Source organism: Notothenia rossii, assembly GCF_949606895.1.
Source record: "Notothenia rossii genome assembly, chromosome: 6".
NCBI classification, from domain to species: Eukaryota; Metazoa; Chordata; class Actinopteri; order Perciformes; family Nototheniidae; genus Notothenia; species Notothenia rossii.
Genome location: NC_136909.1, coordinates 50,167,014 through 50,187,791, shown reverse-complemented (window position 1 = coordinate 50,187,791; position 20,778 = coordinate 50,167,014). Strand labels below are relative to the sequence as shown.

The 20,778-nt window shown below is 41.5% G+C and overlaps 1 protein-coding gene across 4 annotated transcripts in view; it reads right to left on the bottom strand.

Annotated features, from left to right (window-relative positions):
- prkg2l (protein kinase cGMP-dependent 2, like) overlaps positions 1 to 20,778 on the bottom strand; it is an 89,353-nt gene that overhangs the window by 45,835 nt on the left and 22,740 nt on the right. For all 4 annotated transcript variants that reach the window (XR_013809710.1, XM_079690289.1, XM_079690288.1 and 1 more), the window contains 2 exons: positions 14,330 to 14,530; positions 13,814 to 14,017 (listed from right to left, as the gene is read on the bottom strand). Coding sequence is in view for 3 of the 4 variants with exons in the window: in XM_079690289.1 (XP_079546415.1) it covers positions 13,814 to 13,935 (122 nt within the window). In the remaining variant the exon portion in view is untranslated. The remainder of the gene's footprint in view (positions 1 to 13,813; positions 14,018 to 14,329; positions 14,531 to 20,778) is intronic.

The following is a 20,778-nucleotide window of genomic DNA, read 5'->3' as shown; positions in this document are numbered from 1 at the left end:
AGGGCTCCCCGAAAGCAAATGAGTAATTCGAAAACTGACAGAGCTCCCTATATACAAATCAAACTGTAGAAGGTGTGAAAGCACCTATTGTTTTCAATAATGGTCGGAATGTGACCTGTGAGCCTTCTGAATCACCGTGGGACAGCACATTCTAAACTAAAATGTTCAATCAATAAAGTAACATCTTATCTTATCTTAATAATATCTTCATATTAATAATAATAATAAATCATACAGTATGTGTCCGAAAGGGAGCAGGAGGAAGCAAACACAAAAATATACTGCATATTAAAGCAAACGATTGTAAAGGTAAAAGTACGAGCATAACAAATAAAGAAGTGTAATGTAAACATTTACATTATAATTATGATTATTTAATATATAAAGACTATATATTATTGAATTACAAGATTAGATATACTTTAGTTGATCTAAAATATTGATGTGTTAAAATGCTCTTCAAAACACAACTGAAAGTCCATGAAACTTGTCTTTCTGTATTTGTGAATGAAGCGCCATCTCCTGGTTAACATCTGAAATTGAAAATCTGGCAACGCCCTCTTGGAAAATAGTGGGAGGGCTTAACATTCCTCTATACTGGTCTTTGGCTGGTGGTAGGCAGGAAGCTGTAAATTGGAGTCCTAAATTCAGTGCTGCATCTGTATGCAGCTGGTTTCACTCCAATGAGGCATTTTCCTGACCTCAGTCTTGTGAAGAACGAATAATACTTCTGGTCACAGTTGGAACTAGAAGGCTGAATCAATTTGTGGATATTAAAGGGAAGGATTGTTGTATTTTCAAAGTTTTGAAGTATTGCTGCTGGCAAAAGTGTATTGGCGGATTATTGATCTAATTCTGCTTGCAAATGTGTTTTGGCGGTTTTTGAAATATTCCGGGTTGCAAATGTGTTTTCGCGGTTACGTGCTGTGTTGTTTAACCATAGTGTAGTGTTCTTCCTATTTTAAAGATACTTTTAAGGAAAATAAGTTTCTCCTTTTTAAAAACAACTCAGTTTTGCAACAGCTATTCCCTAGTGGATTAAGCTAGGAAATTAAAATAGCGCACTCTGGTGGTAGTACAGAATTATTACACAAATAGAAGAAACACCATACCATGTGAAGTATAATTTTAAGTGTTATAAATAAACATAAGCTTGATCGCCAGAATAGAATTGCAAAGTGGTTTCTAATTATAAGATGAGAAACTTTACATAATAACATAACCTAGACTGTAGAATATTCAAACACCACTTTATTGAAGCTAACACAAGTTGAGACATTTGCATAATTTCATACACTTCAGTATGCACTGTACACAGTGGATTTAGATTTTTACCACAGATTTCTATTTTCATATTTCAAAGTCAAAACCATACTGTACACCAGGGCTATTCAACTAAACATTCAGTTGGGCCAGATTTTATAACTAGAAAATTCAGCTGGGCCAGACATTCAGCGGCCTGTAAAAAGCGGGTAGTGACACATTTTAAACCAACACATATTACTGCGATGAAAAACATGCCATTTTTATTCATTGTTCATCTAACAAAAGGTAGGTCAAAAAGTGCATAAAAACACAACAAATTAGCATTAATTTAACAGAATCTGAAAAAAAAGTGCACAGTTGTAGCATTACATTTGTTTGCTTTAGAAGTCAAATATTCAGGTTATGTTTTTTGAACCAGGCACATCCCAAAGTGCATTTACTGAATACAATAATAGCAGTCTTAATAAATGTCCTCACATACAAAAAACACAGCTAAAGAGCTCCAATGCAACACAAAGAGGTAGTACTGTAGCAATACTATTTTTTCACTTTTCAAGTAATAGCAAAAAAATCATACGTTTTGGTCACATTTGACCCAGCCACATTACAAAGTGCATTTAAATGAATACAGAAAGAACTGTCAAACCCTTCAGTGCACAAACCCATAACAAGGGATACGGGTAACTATATGAATGAATACTACACTACACGCCTACTATAGTAAACTAGGTGCTTACTATCACCTCATTTGTGATCTGTCATCGCTGACTTTCTCAATGGGAGAAGGGACATTTTTTGTTTTGAACAAGAGCAGTGATTTTTGGCTCATAGGATGTCAATGCAATCCTAAGACATTGGTGAAGAGTGCTGTCAGTCAGGGAGCAGCGAGTGCTACTTTTGATTGAGTTCATGTGTCAAAAGCTTGATTCACATGTGTATGTTGATCCAAACATACTGAGCACACAGATCGCTACTTTCTGAACGTTAGGGATCTGCTGTTTTTTGACATCACTCCAAAACTTTGCTGGCCCGTTAGTGCGCTGCATGTCAATAAGTTCCAGTGTATATTTCCCCTTGTCGATGCAGGGGACCACTTCCTTTGCTCGGGTTGATACGTCCCCCTCTATTGCAACAGTGAAGGGGTCTCTGGCAAAGCCCATCATCACCTCTGTGGGCAGAGCAAGTCCATCCAATCGACCGGCAAAGTTCTCTTTCAACCTCGCAATGAAATCTGTCATCACATCCGTGATTTGTGCCGGAGATTTGATGTGTTTGGGGAGCGTCGGAAAATGCAGTATCCGACCCGTGCTCAAGTCGGTCGCGAAAAGGTCCAGCTTGACTTGGATCTGCTCCACAAGATCAATGACCGTTTTGTCTCTGTTTACGCTTCAGAGTTGAGAGAGACATGTTTTAGAGTTGCTATCATAGGACCACCGTTACTAGCACCACTAGATGCACTTTCAAAAAACGTGCTACGTTGTGGTTTGGTGGTTTCTATGAAACGCGGAGTGTTGCGTTCAAGGTCTGTACTAGTGTAGGAATTTGGCTACGGGAGGCTGGGCCACTCGGGAGTTGGTTCTGGGCCGCATCTGGCCCGCGGGCCGCCAGTTGAATAGGCCTGCTGTACACTGTACCATTTTTATTTTTAACAATTTAAAATTTGCACAAATTGTATATTTTAATTTACTTTAATAATATTGAACTTTCTAAAAAAAAAACAAAAAAAAAACAACAACCCTGATTTAAAGTTAAGATCGGATGAAATAGGATATTATTTATCAGGAACAAAGGTGCTAGTCGGAGGATTAGTGCTTCAATCTTTGATAACTTCATAATTTCATTCGAATAGGAAGAGAACATGGCACTTAAACAAACTAAGTTGAGACTAGACGCAGAGCCAGGCTCAACAGCAGATATCAAGGGAAGGATACAAATCAGATCAGATGCTATAACAGTTCCAAATATTAGACAAAAGACATGGAACCACATGGAGAAACTGTTGGAACAGTGGCAAACGAGAGGACTGTTTCCAGCAGATGATCAGCCTGGACCAACCAAAGCCCATAGAAAAGCTGTAGTTGAACAAGAGAATGCTGAATACCTACAACAGGAAAAAGCATGGATCAAAGCCGGACAACCCTCTTGGTATGGACCTGAAAACATTGCTATGAACAGAGCTGAAAAAAGAAAATCTAGAGTTACAAGTCTGGTACTCCATCTAAAATATGTCAGCCAAGAATCAACGAACAGCATGTATGTGGCTCAAAGAGCAGAGCTCACAGCAAAGGAAGATAAGAAAGAAAAGACAGAAGAAGCTCCAGTAATCCAACCTTCAAAGCTCCTTCCAAGCCTGACAAATGCGCCTCCTCCCGACATGACAGAAGAATACAGTTTCTTTCAACCCCCAATACAAGCTCCAACTCTAGGGGTTTTAGGAGGAGTATTGGAGTTGGACGGTCTCCCCACAGCTACACGTGTCAAAGACTTGGAGTATGAGGTAAGACTCCTATCTGGTGAGCTCAACAGAAGATTGGAAGAACTAGGCATAAGAATGGAAGAGGAGCTCAACAGAAAGATGGAAGACCTCAGCAAAAGTATGAAAGCACAACTCAAGAGAAGAGAAGGCGAAGGTTCTCCAGACACCACAACGTAACTGAAGCTGGAAGACTCAGGAACTGCTCAACACTCATACTACCGCTGATAGCGGCTGGAGAAGGAGGATTGAAATACCAATCATGGACTCACAGAGACATGGAAGCATTAGCGGCAAAACTACCTCCACTTACACAAGGAGGTCAGAAGTGGGTGAATGATCTGGAGAAATACACAGTCCAAGACCACCTGTGCTTGGGAGACATGAGGGCACTGCTTGGACGGATAGAAGGAAGACTAGAGGCAAGAGCAGTAGATTCCAAGGCCAAATGCACCAACTCTCCAGATTACATTTTCTTCAACAAAGTCAGGTCGAGGTATTGGGCTGCCATTCGTCAAATCTACCCAACAACACGGAGTTTACAGGCCCTCAACTACCTGAGAAAAGAACCGGGGGAAGACATGTATGCCTTCCTGAAGAGATGTGAAGGAGTGTGGGAGGACTGCACTGGAGAACGACATGACGTTTCACAGTCTGTCATAATGCTGTGGAAGAACGCGGTCATTAACGCCCTTCCCCAATCAGTACAGGCAAGCCTGGGAGATGTGGTGGCATTAGATGCTATACCCATTGAAGAATGGAGACAACATCTCATTTACCACGATATGAAATACCAAGCAACCCAGAGGGAAAAAGACGAAGAAATTAAAACATTACAACTAAGACTCTTGAAGATACAAAAGGCTGAAAAAAATACCGAAGCTAATAAAAACAAGAAAGCGGCAAGGCAAATGGCAGCTACATCAGAGAAGGCAGGGCAGATTCCTCCAACAATTCAAGCTCAGGAAGAACCAGAGAATGCAGTGCAGACATCTCAAACAGTTGAATCTCAGATAGTGCCAGAGAATCAGATGGAGAACCAACAACCAGGAGGTTTCCGAGGAGGCAGAGGCAGAGGAAAAGTTCTCCGGTTTGAGGGATGCTACATATGCAATCAGCTGGGCCATTGGGCTAGAGATTGTCCACAACAACAAATGAAATACCCACCACATGCGCCAAACAACGGCCCACCATGCAGTTTCCATGATGACGACGGAGGCAGGGGGTCCCAGAGATGTCAAAGACGCACAGGATTTCCAAACATGAACCAAATGCCACTGACAGCCTGGTATCATCCACAACAATGAGGAAGCTTAGAGGACCAGACCATCAGGTGATGCATCTTCAGCACTAGAGTATTTAGAAAACCAGCTACATAGAGCCACATATGTCACCACAGGAGGGAGAGGTTGAATGTTATTTAAAAGATAGTGAGTAGAATATTGCATTTACACAGAGCATCCACCAATTAGAAGTAGCATAGTAGAACATTTAGCAGACTATTTTTGTAATTATGAGAAGGAAAATACATTACGAGTGATGTTGTTCCCCCTCACATAAAACTATTGTGTCCACACAACTAGTGAGGTCAAGAAGACGGGCTTCCACCCAAAATATGCAAGGGGCGGCGATACACCTGACGTGAAGCTGTCCAGACCTGAAAACAGAAACTCGATTCTGCTGTGGTGAAGTCTGGCTACAAAGGGAGGTATTCCAATAGGGTTGCTTGTCTCAAACCAGTGAAGAAGTCAACAAGAACCCAGCTGAACTAGAGAGTGACTGTTAGCGGGAGAACTGTGACGGAGTGACAGAGACTGGCCCGACATTTTCCAGCCAGTACATAGATAGACCCCTTCAGAAGACCGGGGCTGTGTTTAAAGGGGAACTTCATTTATTCTTAGCCAGAAGTGCAGTTTTTAATCAAACAATTATGTGATTTATGGAGTCAGATTGCATTTTTCTCATAAACACAATTTTATAATCGGTCTGAAGTATCTTTTTTAAGGCATGAGCCGCAGATTAAATAACATAACACTGATTAAGAGCTTGGATGAAGAAGTTGTAGGGTTTTTACAACAGTTTCAAGAATCAGTCTTTATTTATTTATTCTTGAGTAACTTTACTGATTTATAGTGTAGTGCTTAAGGCAATATCTCATTTGAGTGAGGGGCACCAGCCCTTCATGCAGGTCACTCTCTGTGAGAATAGTTCATATTTTCCCTCCAGTTTGGAGAAAGATTATTTTATCATATGTTAGTTCAGCAGTGTCAACCAATCCTCTAATCCTAGAATTATTGAGAGGCATTAGCGACACCAGGGGTATTGTTTTTCGCAGCAACAATGATGCATAATACCATGACAAAAGCCATTATTGAAACAAGTAAACTATTAGAATTGCTAATGGAAAATGTTTTGTGAATATGCATTTATGCCATCAGAAAGCCATACATCATATGATATTTTTGTACGCCTTGTGGGTACACAGAGAATTTATATTTATTTAATGCAACGTTATGGGTTTTACATGTCCTGTTCATAATACGGTAATCATTGCAATATTAATTGAGCATTTTATGCTCAAAGGAGGGAGTGTCATGATTATACAGATATGTTGATTCGGTGACGTTGTAGTTAATAAATAATAAAATGTAGTCAACAATAGGTCTCATAACAACAAGAGGTATGCCGAAGCTTGGGCCTTCTCCAAGGAGGGAGTGGTCCAGTTTTAGATATTAGACAAATAGAAGTGGATGAATATGTCAGAACTCTGAGTAATATTATGCAAGTTTTGTCTACACAGGCTAGTAAAGCTACAGAGATACCAGACGAGACACAAGAAGAGACTCCTGTTCGGCCAGGTGATTGGGTGAGGGTGAAAGTTCACAAAAGACAGTGGGCTCATCCCCGGTGGACGGAAGCGTGAAAAGTTGTAACAAACTTCACACGCGCTCCGGTTTAAAGGTAAAGAAAAAGGAGCAAATTTACACCACCTCACACATTGTCACCCTTCACTGGCAACTTCCAGAACATTATTGGGAGTTAGGACTGATTTGGCAGAGCTGGGACAAAACAATAAATAGAAATAAGATAAAGATAGAAACAGCTCAAAAGACAAATTGTCTATAGATTTTTATAGATTGTACATTAATGTGAAAACCTATTTTTTTTGTTTTACATCTGAAAAAGAGTCCCATTTTTTGTATGTAATTTTTGGACTCATTATTTAAATTCTGTAACGGACACAACCAGGGATAAAATAGGGATGATGTCGAGAACAAAGCCAAACCAATTGTGGGGTCCCCTAGGGATAAGAGGCAGAATAGCATTGTTGATTGTGCTCATTACACTTGGCACCTTGTTGGTTGGATGGGGAGTACAATATCAAGTAAGACATGGAACCATTAGTTCACTCATAGAGAATGCCCACATCACTAACAAGACTCCAGCTGTGTTTCACAGACTTTCACTTATCCCCAGAGCCAAAAGATCAGCTGAGCAAAAAGAGGAGGAGTTAGAAATACTCGGTCCCAAACAAGAGGCGGTTATAATCAAGATGATTCACCCCCCCCTATATGCAGTTCTTGTATCAAATGATGAGATGGGTTTAAGTGATCGGGATATGTAAGTGATGGGGATTTACAGATTAGGGGAATCTCTAAATACACTGGATCCATGTTTTAGTCTGTACCAGAAACACCCCCTGTTAAGTTTATGAACAACCGACCGGTGAACTGAGTAGAATTATTGAAAATGATTACAGTTGAAACAGGCTACTAACCCAGAAGTACAGCTTTGTATGTACAAACTCTATGAACAAAATTTCCCAGCAGATAGTGGCGACATTGCAGATATGTCCAGTCACCAAAGTTACTTATATTCTAAATAACAGTGAGATTTAAAGTGATGGAGAAAATATGGAGACGTTCCTTTATAGTGTGTGAAATATGTGGTGCTTGAAACATCTAGGTATTTAAATTTATGGAAGAAAGTGGTTTCCTGAAAGAGTTAATTGGAGTAAACATGTTACAGTGGGTGAAAACAATGTTTAGGGATATGGTACAATTATTAGAAAACATAAACTGGGCTTAGATGACATTTAACATCAAAGAAAGATAGTATGGTTAGGAAAATGGAGTGGGAAAGATTGGATTTATTTTACCTCAGTGTGTTAGAATTAACTATAGATAATGCGTCCCGAGATCTCTCTCTCTCTATCTCTCCGCCTGTCAGAACGCTACGACCCCAACTTCCAAACAGACAAAAGACCTCACCACGGAAGACTCCTCCTCCTCCATCGAACAGACAGAGAAGCAGAGCTGAACCAACAATGACAAGACTTTATCCAGAACCATCTCCACCTGAGGAATCCAGAACTACAGGTGACATAAAAAGGCACACTCTCATCGGTCCCCCACAGGACATGAAGTTCCAAGCTGAGCCACAAGATTTGGACACAAGAGCAGAGTGTGGGACATGAGAGCAGAATACGCCCTCCATGCAACCAGTATGTAAAGGAGGAGATGAAAAGCAAAGCAGATGGGACACCGGAAAGAGTTACAGTGGAAGGATCCAAGAGCCGATGGACTGAGGAGAAGGTGGACGGAGAAGAGGACAGGACGGAGGAGTTGGCATGGTCCGGCAGAACGTGAGGGGGTCGTGGCTTGACAACCAGAGGGGGAGAGAAGGAAAACGGGAGTGAGTGAGTTTACACATAAACACACTTATTCACCAACGAGAAATACGTAAAGAAAAATATTTATTAGCCATGAATTAATCAATTGGTTAATTTATAAAGTAAGAAAGAGGAAACTATTAAATAACCCTAAAAACACACTGAGGGTAGAACATATTATTCAATCTTTTCATCATATGAACAAATTATTCTTTAAGAGTTTTTTATTCATGTGTGAATTTGGGGAAGATTTAACTTGTTACAGTATAGACCTACAGTTTAAAGGGATGGTTTTAGTAACCACTCTATAAAAGCAGACAAATCTTTATTTGTATGGAAAATGTTAAAGGTAGAGCTAGTACCAAGCCAAAGATAGTATTCCAATCTAGAGTATTGATTTCTCCATTGTAGCATGGTTATTACCTCAGGAGGGAAGATTAAGGTGGAAATAACATTTGTTTTTCGTCCAAGATGTAGAGTTTAAAAAAGACACTGGGCAAAGACAGATTGCACATTTTAATTTAAAAAAAACTAATATAATTGGGAGTAATACATGCAGGGCCTTGGATCACTCATTGTGCATATTTTACAACAAATATCGTTCAGGAAGAAGGGGTCGCTCGACCCACCCTGCAGATGTTTTAAATCTTACTTGCAGCTTCAGAGGGAGCGCACGGCACCAGAATATGAGTTTTAAAAGACACCATTCAATCAGTGATGACCTGACATTTATAGATGTTATTTAAAGGAGAAACATATCTGCCATAAGTGTAAATTCCTGAATTGAACTACAAACCATTAATGAAATGACTTCTGTTTTTAAAATCCTTGTTAAAGGAGGAAGTAATTATCACATGCTCGGGCACCCAAGGTTCCACACACTTTTAAAGGGGTTAGCATAGGTATTTAAGTAGACCATAATTGAAGATAAATTAGTATAATGCGTTATTGATATTCCACCGGTTTTCCCACCATTTCAGGAACTTTATCACTGCATTAGAACAGACCACCCAAAGTTACTGAGTAGGAACTTTTAAGTGATGAAATTCTACAACTGACCAAAATCTTCTCCCTGAAATGACTGTAGAACGTACCGATTGATCACGACGGCCCCTTCTAGAGAACATATTACTTTCATACCTTATGTACCTTATACCTAATGGTATGAAAGGAGGGACGGTAAATTTCTCATGAGGAGACAGTTACAAATGCTAGCAGAACAAGACGACCCACCCCGTATTCAGATGTTGATGACAATGATGAGTTAGTTTAAATGATATGGATGTTCGGAGATGAGATTGATCAATGAATGTCCAGCTGATGTGATTCTTTAAATTATGAAATCATGTGAAGAAGTGAGCAAAATAAAATGCTAAAATGGAGTGAATCCATTTCAATTTACTTTACACTATTCCAAGATAGTTTATTTTTATTTTTCAATTTACTTTGCCAATCCAAGATATTTTATTTTATTCTTTATTACTTTATACTATTCTAATATGGTGGATCTCATGTTGTAAAAATCATTGCTATTCTAAAATGGTTTGTTTCTTTTCACTTTGTAAAAACAAGTGCCTTAACACTGAGCGTGGTATGAGAACGGTTTCTGTGAAAGGAGGGACGAAGAAATGTTCTGATACCAAGCCATTGCTGCTATTTTGAAGAATGATATTGAATGTAAACACTAGAAGTTATGCACAAGGGAAAACTTTTATGTTTGAACACAGACAAGAATTTATTTTGTATTTTTGTAAAGCCGGCTGTAAAACCATTCCATTTGATTGTATGTTTGTTAATATGAGATATGTAATATGCAAAGTTCAGATGAAGAACTCATTGATTTCAGTATTATACACACCTTAGAAATTAAAATCAATGTTTTAATGGGGAAATGTAGTTTAAACATGCCGTCAGTTTTAATGCTCTTTTATACTGAAAAAGCAGAAATTCTTGTGCACAAGCAGTTAAGCTTTTATTCTGAAAATCCTTCATCTGTGGTTAGCATTTAGCATGTGGCTAATATACGATTTCCTAAAGAGGTGAATTTAGTAGCGAAATGATATGGAGTGGTGCAAACCGAAGCCTACTGATTTAACACTACAACTATAGATGTCGAGATACTACCATGCTGAATATTAAATGAAGGTACAGTTTATTTGAATACATTATTGTTTACAGACGAGAGTAGCATGTGACAACATCCGGAATGACCGGAAACCAAACGAGCCGAGAAGTATTTTTTAGAGTATTGATTACAGCGTTTAGAATGTGTTAAATGAAAAGTGATGAAAGAGAATATGTGGAGAAAAGGCGTGTTAAGCATATATTGAATGTGAAAAGAACCAATCCTCTGTTTAAATGCAATAACGGACATTGGAGACGAGGCGAGCCGGCTGGCGGGGAGGAGCCAGCAGAGGATATATAACAGCACCGGAGGAGAGATCGGCTCTTCTCTTCCCTAACGAGGAGCGGATCACAGCTGTTTGTCTGACTGAACAATATCATGCTTGTGACCAACCCGCGCCTTTTTTAATTAAAGTACCCAATTGAACTTTCACAGAGACTCCATTTAGTCTCCTTTTAAAGCTTCTCTCCTGGACGGGAGAATAACGAACACAGTTTACAAGTGGCAGTTCGACAAGGTTACGAAAAGCGTCAAACAGCTCTTTGAAATGGAATTGAACCATGGCAGACTTTCCAAAACTGGACTCGGACGGGTCCAGCCCAGCCCTCCCCCCCAGAACTACACATTATGGCTATTGTGTGTTTCGCAACATTATATGGCACGTCTCTACTGGGAATTGTAGTTTTAAAAGACGTTTTCGTATTTCCCATAATTAGAAGTTACCAGTATCAAACTGTGTACACCCCTGGAGGCTTAGGGGATACGAAACACATTGGTGTTATCAAATTTAAAACATATAATTAATAAATGGGTGAAAATTGCTTGTGTCGATAATGGGCAGCATTAATATATACCCACATGACAGCTAAGGTCAGAAGAGCTTTATTTAACAGCTGGTCTTATGTCTGTGACGCCTCCTGTTGTTCATTGATAAGCCCGAAACATGCACTTGCAAATATGGCAGTAGCCATCGATCATCTTAAGATTATATAAGATAAGATATACTTTATTGATCCCAAGTTGGGAAATGTTTTTGTTACAGCAGCATACTACTTTGTTCTACTCAACTACAATTCAGAGGTTAACCTGGTATTTATATATACTACATTTATTTTAGTTTCTTTACAGATTCTGATTAATGATGTGAAATATAAAAAACCCTTAAATCAGACTTTAGTTACACCTGACTCAAATTCAGGGAAGGTGATTTTCAAGTGCCAAAATAAACTCTGCAATATATTGGACGTTAAGTACTTTGTCAGACTTCATATTTATCTGTGGATAACCCCAACGTTTTTTTCTTATTCAAAAGAAGACCTTAACTTAACTATTCTTTAATGTTTAAATAAAGCCTTATTAGTTTGTCTGTTTTGCACATCCTCCTGTTAATATCTTTGGACGTCCAGCACTAAACTGTTTTATTGTAGAGATCACTACAGGCTACTCTTAATATTTAAATGTTTTCATCAAATATAACTTATTCAACAACAAAATTCAATAACGTGCTTTAACCACTAGGCGGTGCGGGTTAAAACACCAGTGGTGTAGTTAATAAAACATAATAATATCAAACATAATATGACTATTAACTTTATTGTGAAATTAATACAGAACGGTAAAGAAAAATACAGTTTCAGTCTCTCGATTTGAAGCTTATGCATTGTACCATGAACCTGTATAGACCTGTAACAGTCAACTGCATGAGGAGTTGGAAAGGTAGTTCAGTAAATCAGTAATATCTTTAAAAACTACAAGTCCCTTTCTATCAGCTGTGCACCTTTATGGTGTAAATACAGCCTATCTACCAATTGGATCAAATATAAAAGTCAGCCAAATTAGTGTTGATACTGCAAGGAGACGTATTGTGTGAAAAAAAATGGAAGATTTTGTTTAATTGCTGATATATTTATGATCCACGTCACATATTCAGTTTCGGCGGCATTTCTTCCAGTTTGTCTAGAAGTCTTCTCATCAGGGCTCTATAAATAGAGAACTACGGCAGATGTGTAATATTTAATGCTGCCAAACCGTGTATTACAATGCCGTTATGTGATGACTTCCAAAGAGAAAAGCAAGAACACTCGGAATAATGTATTATTAAAAATATATATTTTTCCGACTTCATATCGCATAAACACCATATCCCAACATCCGGATTTATGGGTAGTTTGATGTTTTAGCCTATCAAAACCTCTGAAAAAAGAAAAGTGTCTCTCAGAATTAAAAATGAAAAACCTATGGGGAAAAACACAAAAGCATTGTACACAATTTAAACCAATTAATGTTGTGTAATTAACAAGGATAGATGTTTTTTAGTGGATGAGTACTGCAGATATCACTGTTAAATCATTCGATCATTGGTTTTATTATGAAAACTTTGAGACCGGAAATACTGTCACCCTGTGAGGCAGGGTTGACGCTAACTTTACATGGAAGCTGCCAACTGTATACACGTTCTCCTGGCGAAACCTCAAATCATCTTCATAATATCTATCAAACTAAACCTACACATCCACTGGACGTGGATTTTAAAAGTACAATATACAGTTCTCGCTAGAAATCTAATCAAAAAGCATTTTAATGGCCAAACTATCCTACAATTTAGGATTTTACAGAGAGGGTTATCTGTAACGTTTTGCAATCAACGGGAGCACTAGAAGTTGAACACTTTAAAACGTGATTATAGGACGTATTAAGCGCTTGAACAAAAGACCTATTTGGTCGTATGAGTTGGAGGACTTGTTGCTTTCTTTTCCTATTGATTTCTTATGGCCAGTGTCAGTGAATGATAGTATAGTTTAGCCATTATAATGCTATTTGATTAGATTTCTAGCAAGAAATATATTGTTTACTTTCAGACTCTACGTTCAGTGGATGTGTAGGATCTATAGATTGATAGATATTATGAAGATTATGTGTAAATACTACGTTGTCATGGTAACAATAGAGGTCAACCAGGATAAATGAAAGGTTCCTCCAATGATTCATGTTGATGCCCATTTTCTATTTAGTAATTCCAGACAAGGAGAAATTATGTGCTACTATATTACAGCAAAAAAGACTAAGAAGCCATTAAACCAAACGAGAAACTGGATCTTTTACATGTATGGCATTTATGTTGCTAAAATACAATTAACATTGTACATTGTATCAACCTCTTACCAATTCCAGAGGTAAAATAATCTGTACCACATTCAGAATTCAGAGTTCATACTGATCTAATCCAACAACTAATCCAACAATAGGTTTTCATCAATGTTTTAACTTTTATTCTGACCTGAGTATATCTTTGTCCAGGCCTGGGGGGTCTGTGTGGATGGAGGCCAGGCAGCTGTTCTCCTCAGCCCGCGGGACTTTTATGGAACCGTTGCCCATGGCCAGGCATTGGCCGGCCACCATAGGAAGCCCTGAGTGTCCCGCTGTGTGTCTGAGAGGAAGGCGCTCTCTCCTTAATGCATCCTCGCTGAAGTGTTCAAATGTTCTTAAAAAATTAAAATGAGTGATTCATAATTTTTTGACTGACGACAAATCTATTTTTCAGGGTGACAAAAACACTGCCACAAACAGTGCTGAACCAGCCTTTACACACTCTACTACTGTCAGGTGGACAATATTATTCATTAAAGTGTTAAAAACTTCCAACTAAGCTTCCACCTTCCACTATCTGTTGTTTATCCCCAAACAAATATCTAATCAGGTTTAAGTACCATGCAGCCTTGAATTTCTACTAATGTCTGTACACTGAACAAAAAAAATGTAATGAAGAAAGAGAAAAGTTCCATGATTTACTTACAGAGTGACTGAGGAAGGTGTTGAACATGATCCTCCTGATGCTCTGAAACACCACTCTGTGTTCAGAGTTTCATGCTGTCTAGATTCCAGTTGCGTCCTCTTCGGTTGCCGTCCATGAGCTCAATGACTTTGCCGGGAAGCTGCAGGGGTCTCCACCACTCTGGAGCTCTGCTGGTGAAGAGTGGCAGCCTCTGGTGGGCTTCTAAAGTTTCACATGTTCAGAGTGGGAAAGTGGGAGACCAATGAAATCACAATTACAATTTGTAGAGTATCTGCATAAATAATAACCTAAGAACAATGTTTCTTGAGAGGGTAATATGAAGGAGATCAACTTGAATGCTCCCTCCCATTGATTTGATGTGATATAGAAATGAGTAAATAAATATAATCATGTTTTTCCATAATGCTTTTTGTATGATTTTTCATAAAAGTGTCTTTTTTTCAGTGTATAAGGCAACATTTGTGTCGAGCTTAAAGGTCACCTATCATGCTATTTTTAGGCAATAGCATTGGTCTCAGATATATATAAAATATATAAAAAACATATCTTTGAAGTGTTTTGGTAAAAAAAAAAAACAGATCACCCATTCTAGCCATGCCTCATATCCCTCTATTTCTCTTCCTGTTCCAAAAGTGGTGCTGATTCTGGGTATAAACAGGACTGTCTTGAGAATGAGACCCTGTGTCTCAATGAGATTTTCACCTGTACAAATAAAGGCTAAATAACAAAATAAAGCTTTTTTTTTTCTAACTGAAAACAAAATAAAATAAGAGGGGGCGGAGCTTATGCCGGCTCATGCGGGACATGGCAGATATGTCTAAAAGGCTGCGGTGATGAAATGCAAGGATTATTAGATCAAGGATTATTTCTGAAACAGTATGGAGCTCAAAGGCTTTCTCTCTTGCCGGTTATACCACACGCTGAGTTCATTTTTATTGCCTGCTTCTTCACACACATGCTCTCTCCAGAACAGGTTAGCTCTGAGTGTTAGCGATGCTAATGTAAACACAGACAATATTACGTCCAAAACAGTCGGGCATTGTTTCTGATATAGCCTGTCTCGCCAGGAGAACGTGTATATGTGGCAGCTTCCATGTAAAATTAGCGTCAACCCTCACTGGGTGAAAACTGTTTTTCCAGTCTCAAAGTTTTCATAATAAAACCGGATATATTCCCCTCACTGTCAAATGATTACACAGTGATATCTGCATTACTCATCCACTAAAAAACATCAGTTTATCCTTGTTAATTACACAATATTAATTTGTTTGAATTTTGTACAATGCTTTTGTGTTTTTAACCTTCGATTCGGAGAAACAAATAGTTTTTTCGGAGTTTAGACACTAAAGAGTTTCCGAAGACACTACACTACCCAGAATCCCCAGCTATCGTTTGGGACTACAACATCTGCCTTGCTTTACAAACCCCGTGATTAGTCTTCAAGCCCTGTGATTGGATGTTGGAGTGGCAGTGCGACAAGGTTACGCCGAGCGTCAACAGATCTTTGAAATGGAATGGAACCACGACAGACTATCCAAAACTGGAATTGGACGGGTGCAAATATGGCAGTGACCCAATTTCCATTTTCAATGAATAAAAAAAAATATAAGGATATTTTCGTTCAACCTGAAACTCAATGGCCGGGGTGTATTTATTGTGAAGGACATGTGGAATTGTTTTAATTTTTTTCCACTTCTGAAAAAATGGCCACCTGCATTTATGTCCTTCATAAGAGGTTCGGGTCAATCTGACCCGGATACAATACCAGGACAGACAGACAGAGAAAAACACCAACACACATTTTTTTATTTGACAAATAAAAACAAGGTACATTCAGAGAGAGAGGAACTATTGTGTAGACATCCACGCGGATGAATATAATGTTATCCTGTATGGCTGGGAGGAAAGAAACCATGAGGCACCCTGAATTAAACAGAACAAAAAAACAATAGAATGATAGTTAGTGTCAGGGTTGAGTGAAGCAGGCACGAACCAAATTCAGATTTTAACGAAAAAATACCTTTATTCCAAGGAAAGCGTCAGAAACTGAACACTACCCCGTGACACAGTCAGAAAACTAGGGCCACCAGGGCGGGTGGAGGGGGTCTGGAGGACGGGTCTGGACTGAACTCCCAGGAGCATAGCGGAGGACCTGGAAGGGATCACGGGCGGACGGCCCGGGGGCAAGGCAGAGTTTGCAGTGGGGGTCTCAGGCGGGCGGCCCGGGGGCAAGGCAGAGTTCACAAAGGGGCGAAGGCCACAGCGGGCAAACTCAGGGGGCCGGGCATGAGGGCAAAGGCAGCGGCAGGAAGAGTCAGGGGACCGGGCCCGAGGGTGAGGGCCGCGGCGGGGAAAGTCAGGGGGCCGGGCTCGAGGGCGAAGACCACGGCACTAAGGGGGCCGGGCTAGAGGCGAAGATTGCGGCTGGGGAACTCAGGGGGCCGGGCACAAGGACAGGCAGGAGCTGGTGGAACCCCTGGCGGGTCAGACGTAGACGAGACCCTGGACGGAACATGGGCTGGTGTCAGTGGGACCCACGACGGAGCAAGGGCTGGTGTCGATGGGACCCGAAACAGGACAGGACATGGTGTTGGCAGGAAACCCGGCGGAGCAGGCATCGGCGGGACCCCCAACAGGACAGGACATGGAGTTGGCAGGACCCCCGGCAGAGGAGTAGTCGGCGGGGCCTCCAACGGCACAGGACACAGGGTTGGCAGGACCCCCGGCAGAAGAGCAGTCGGCGGGAACCCCAACGGGACAGGACATAGGGTTGCAGGACCCCCGGCAGGAGAGTAGTCGGCGGGACCCCCAACGGGACAGGAAATGGAGTTGGCAGGAACCCCAGCGGAACCTCCAACGGCACAGGACATAGGGTTGGCAGGACCCCCAGCAGAAGAGTCGTCGGCGGGACCCCCAACGGGACAGAACATGGGGTTGGCAGGACCGCTGGCAGAAGAGTAGTCGGCGTGGCCTCCAACGGCACAAGCCACAGGGTTGGCAGGACTCCCGGCAGAAGAACAGTCGGCGGGACCCCCAACGGGACAGGACATGGAGTTGGCAGGACCCCCAGCAGAACCTCCAACGGCACTTGAGTAGGGCCATGAGTAGGGACTAGAGAAGGGACTTGAGTAGGGACTGGAGATGGGACTCGAGATGGAACTCGAGAGGGAACTTGAGAGGAGACTCGAGAGCGGACTCGAGAGGTGACTTGAGAGGAGACTCTAGAGGTGACTTACTTGAGAGGAGACTCGAGAGGTGACTTGAAAGGAGACTCGAGAGGGAACTTGAGAGGGGACTCGAGAGGGAACTGGAGGGGTGACTTGAGAGGGGACTCGAGAGGGAACTCAAGAGGAGACTCGAGAGGAGACTTGAGAGGGAACTCGAGAGGTGACTTGAGAGGGAACTCGAGAGGTGACTCAAAAGGAGGCTTGAGAGGGAACTCGAGAGGTGACTTGAGAGACACGGAGAGCTGGCGTCGGCCGGAGAGCCAGTACTGGAGCCGAAACCATGGCTGCTTGGTCCGTTTCTGGAGCCGGAACCATGGCTGTTGGGCACGGAGCAGAAGCCTGGACCCTGGCTGTGTAAGCCAGGTAATGGAGGACGGAAGCATGGCTGTGTGGGCCGGTACTGGTGCACGGATCCATGGCTTTGTGGGCCGGTTCTGGAGCCGTAACCATGGCTGCTGGGGACATAACTGGGGCCGGACCCATGGCTGCTGGGGCCAGAACTGGGGATGGAACCATGGCTGCTGGGAACATACCTGGGGCTGGAACCATGGCTGTGTGGGCCGGTTCTGGAGCCGGAACCATGGCTGTGTGGGCCGGTACTGGAGCAGGCACCATGGCTGCTGGGCACGGAACCGGAACACGGAACCATGGCTGTGTGGGCCGGTACTGGAGCCGGGACCATGGCTGCTGGAGCCTGTACTGGAGCCCAAAGCATGGCTTCTGGGGCTCGGGCTGCTAGCCTGGACCTGCGACTCCTTCTCTTAGGAGCCTTTTGGAGGGTCCGTTGACCTCCAAAAGCCTGAAGAGTACCCGAGAACGGCTCCTGGACAGGAGCAGGAAATGGGGAAAAAGCAGGGGTTGACTCCAGAGGTTTAGACAGGATATCATTTTTACATAAAAACACCGTTACTTGTTTACTCACATGGCATTCAAGCACCTTCGCCAGAACTGACAATTTAGAGATGGGCCTATAATTATTTAATAAAGTGGCCTCCCCACCTTTTAGTAGAGGCAGGACATACGCTGACTTCCACAATTTTCGAATTGTGTTTGAGCTGAGGGAGAGGTTAAAAAGAGTAGTGAGAGGTGGAGCAATATAATCTGCAGCTATCTTTAAAAAGAAAGGTTCTACGTTGTCCGGGCCAGCCGGTTTCTTTGGATCTAACTTGGTTAAAGCTTCACGAACAACATCAACAGTAAAAGGAGTAAAACTAAAAGGGTTTTCCAAAACACGTTTTTCAGAGTCACAGACTGTGGTGTTCACAGAAGCAGAGTTAGTGACAGAATCAAACAGAGAGCCACAGGACACAAAATGCTCATTAAAACAATTTAACATAGTGACTTTGTCCGATAGTGCCGGATGCTGTGGTGATGCACGGAGTAGCTCATTACGGATATCACCGGTGGATATCGATTTTATGGCTTTCCAACATTTTCCAGGGTTATTCAGGTTCTTTGTGGTAACTGACAGATAATACTTAGACTTAGCACTTTTCATTTGTGATGTGAAGGTATTTCTTAGCTGCCTAAAGCATAGCCATTCTACCTCTGAGCCTGATTTCCTAGCCTTTTCCCAGGCCTTGTTTCTCTCATGAAGGAGACTAGACAATTCAGCAGGAAACCAAGGATTGTCTTGTCCTTTCACTCTAAATGTACGCAGGGGTGCATGTCTATCTATCATTTTCATAAAACCAATATAAAAATAAGACCATGCAGTTTCTACATCAGCACACAGATCGATTTTACCCCAATCAAACCCAAACAGATCATGTACAAAACCCTGCTCCACAAAATGGTTTTTGTCTCTCTTAATAATAATGCGAGGTTTAACCTTTTGGACCTTAGTGTCCCTAATTGTGGCTACAGCACAGTGATCACTCAGATCATTCGCAAATACTCCCACAGATGAGTATTTATGGGGAACATTAGTTAAAATGAGATCAATTAGGGAGGATTTATTAGGGGACTTAATTTTAGGGCGAGTAGGGCTGTATAATCTGAGTAACATTCAGAGGGATACAAAGGTTTTTAAAATCCTCTGACACAGAAGTTAACCAGACCCAATTAAAATCACCAAGCAGCACTATTTCCTTGTAGTCAAGTTGAGATAAACGTTTTGCCAAAGAAGATAAAGAGTCCCTGACAGCTGAGGGGGGTCTGTAGCAGCCCACCACCATGACCTGTTGACCCTTTGCCACTTCGATATTTAAGGCTAAACATTCTAGTTGTTTACTAATAGATTTAGAAACCATCTTGGTAACACAAAACTTATTTTTCACATAAATGGCAACGCCACCACCTTTTTAAGGACGGTCGGTACTATAACCATTTAAGTAGATGTCAGAGGCCAAAATAGATTTATCTAGCCACGTTGCTGATAAGATAATGACATCAGCATCAGTCGAGCTCGCCCAAATGCGGACAAAATCTAACTTAGGTAACAGACTGCGCACATTTAAGTGAATGAATCCCAACCCAGATCTAGAATTAAAATCAGCAGGAGTAGCTATCTGACTACTACTGCTGCTGGGCGGTCCAGGGTTTAGTTGTACATTCCCTGATAGTAATAATAACAAAAAAAACAAGCACCTTTTCCTCTTAACACATACATTGTCATCTGCTTTAAAGTCACCAGCAAACTCCGCGAAAGTGAGATTTGAGCTCAAGAAGCAGTCTTGAAGAACCATCATAGCAGGCAAGTGAGAAAGACAAACATTTGTCGAACTGAATGTCTGTGACAAGGCAACCAGTAATTGTTTGTGTAACACATCCAAACCTTTACAGGGGATGTCCACTGCGGGCGGTAGAACAGACCTGAATCCAGTCGACTTCTCAGGATGACAAAAGAACTTCTCATTGTCCAAAAATAGCTAACAGGCATAGCAGAATCACGATATGGGCCATTTTCCCAGACCAGAACAGCATCCGGATAGGCGCGCAAGCAAGCTCCGGTCTCTTCGCGATATCCCCGGCAAAACTGTGAGGGGGGGGGGGGGTGCTAGTGGAGCCTCGCAGGTGAGCCCCCTCAGCACCACCCCCTTCTCGCGTCCATTCGCGATTTCTCGCCGTCTCGCAGATCCCCCGCAGCAAGCAGGAAATGATCCGGGTCGCCCTTTTTATTACAAGACAAATGTGCCTTTTTATTTCATACAGTTCAATTTGGATTGAGAAATAATCGAAACCTCATGCGTGGCGCTTCACTGTCAAGGGGGGCAATGTAGC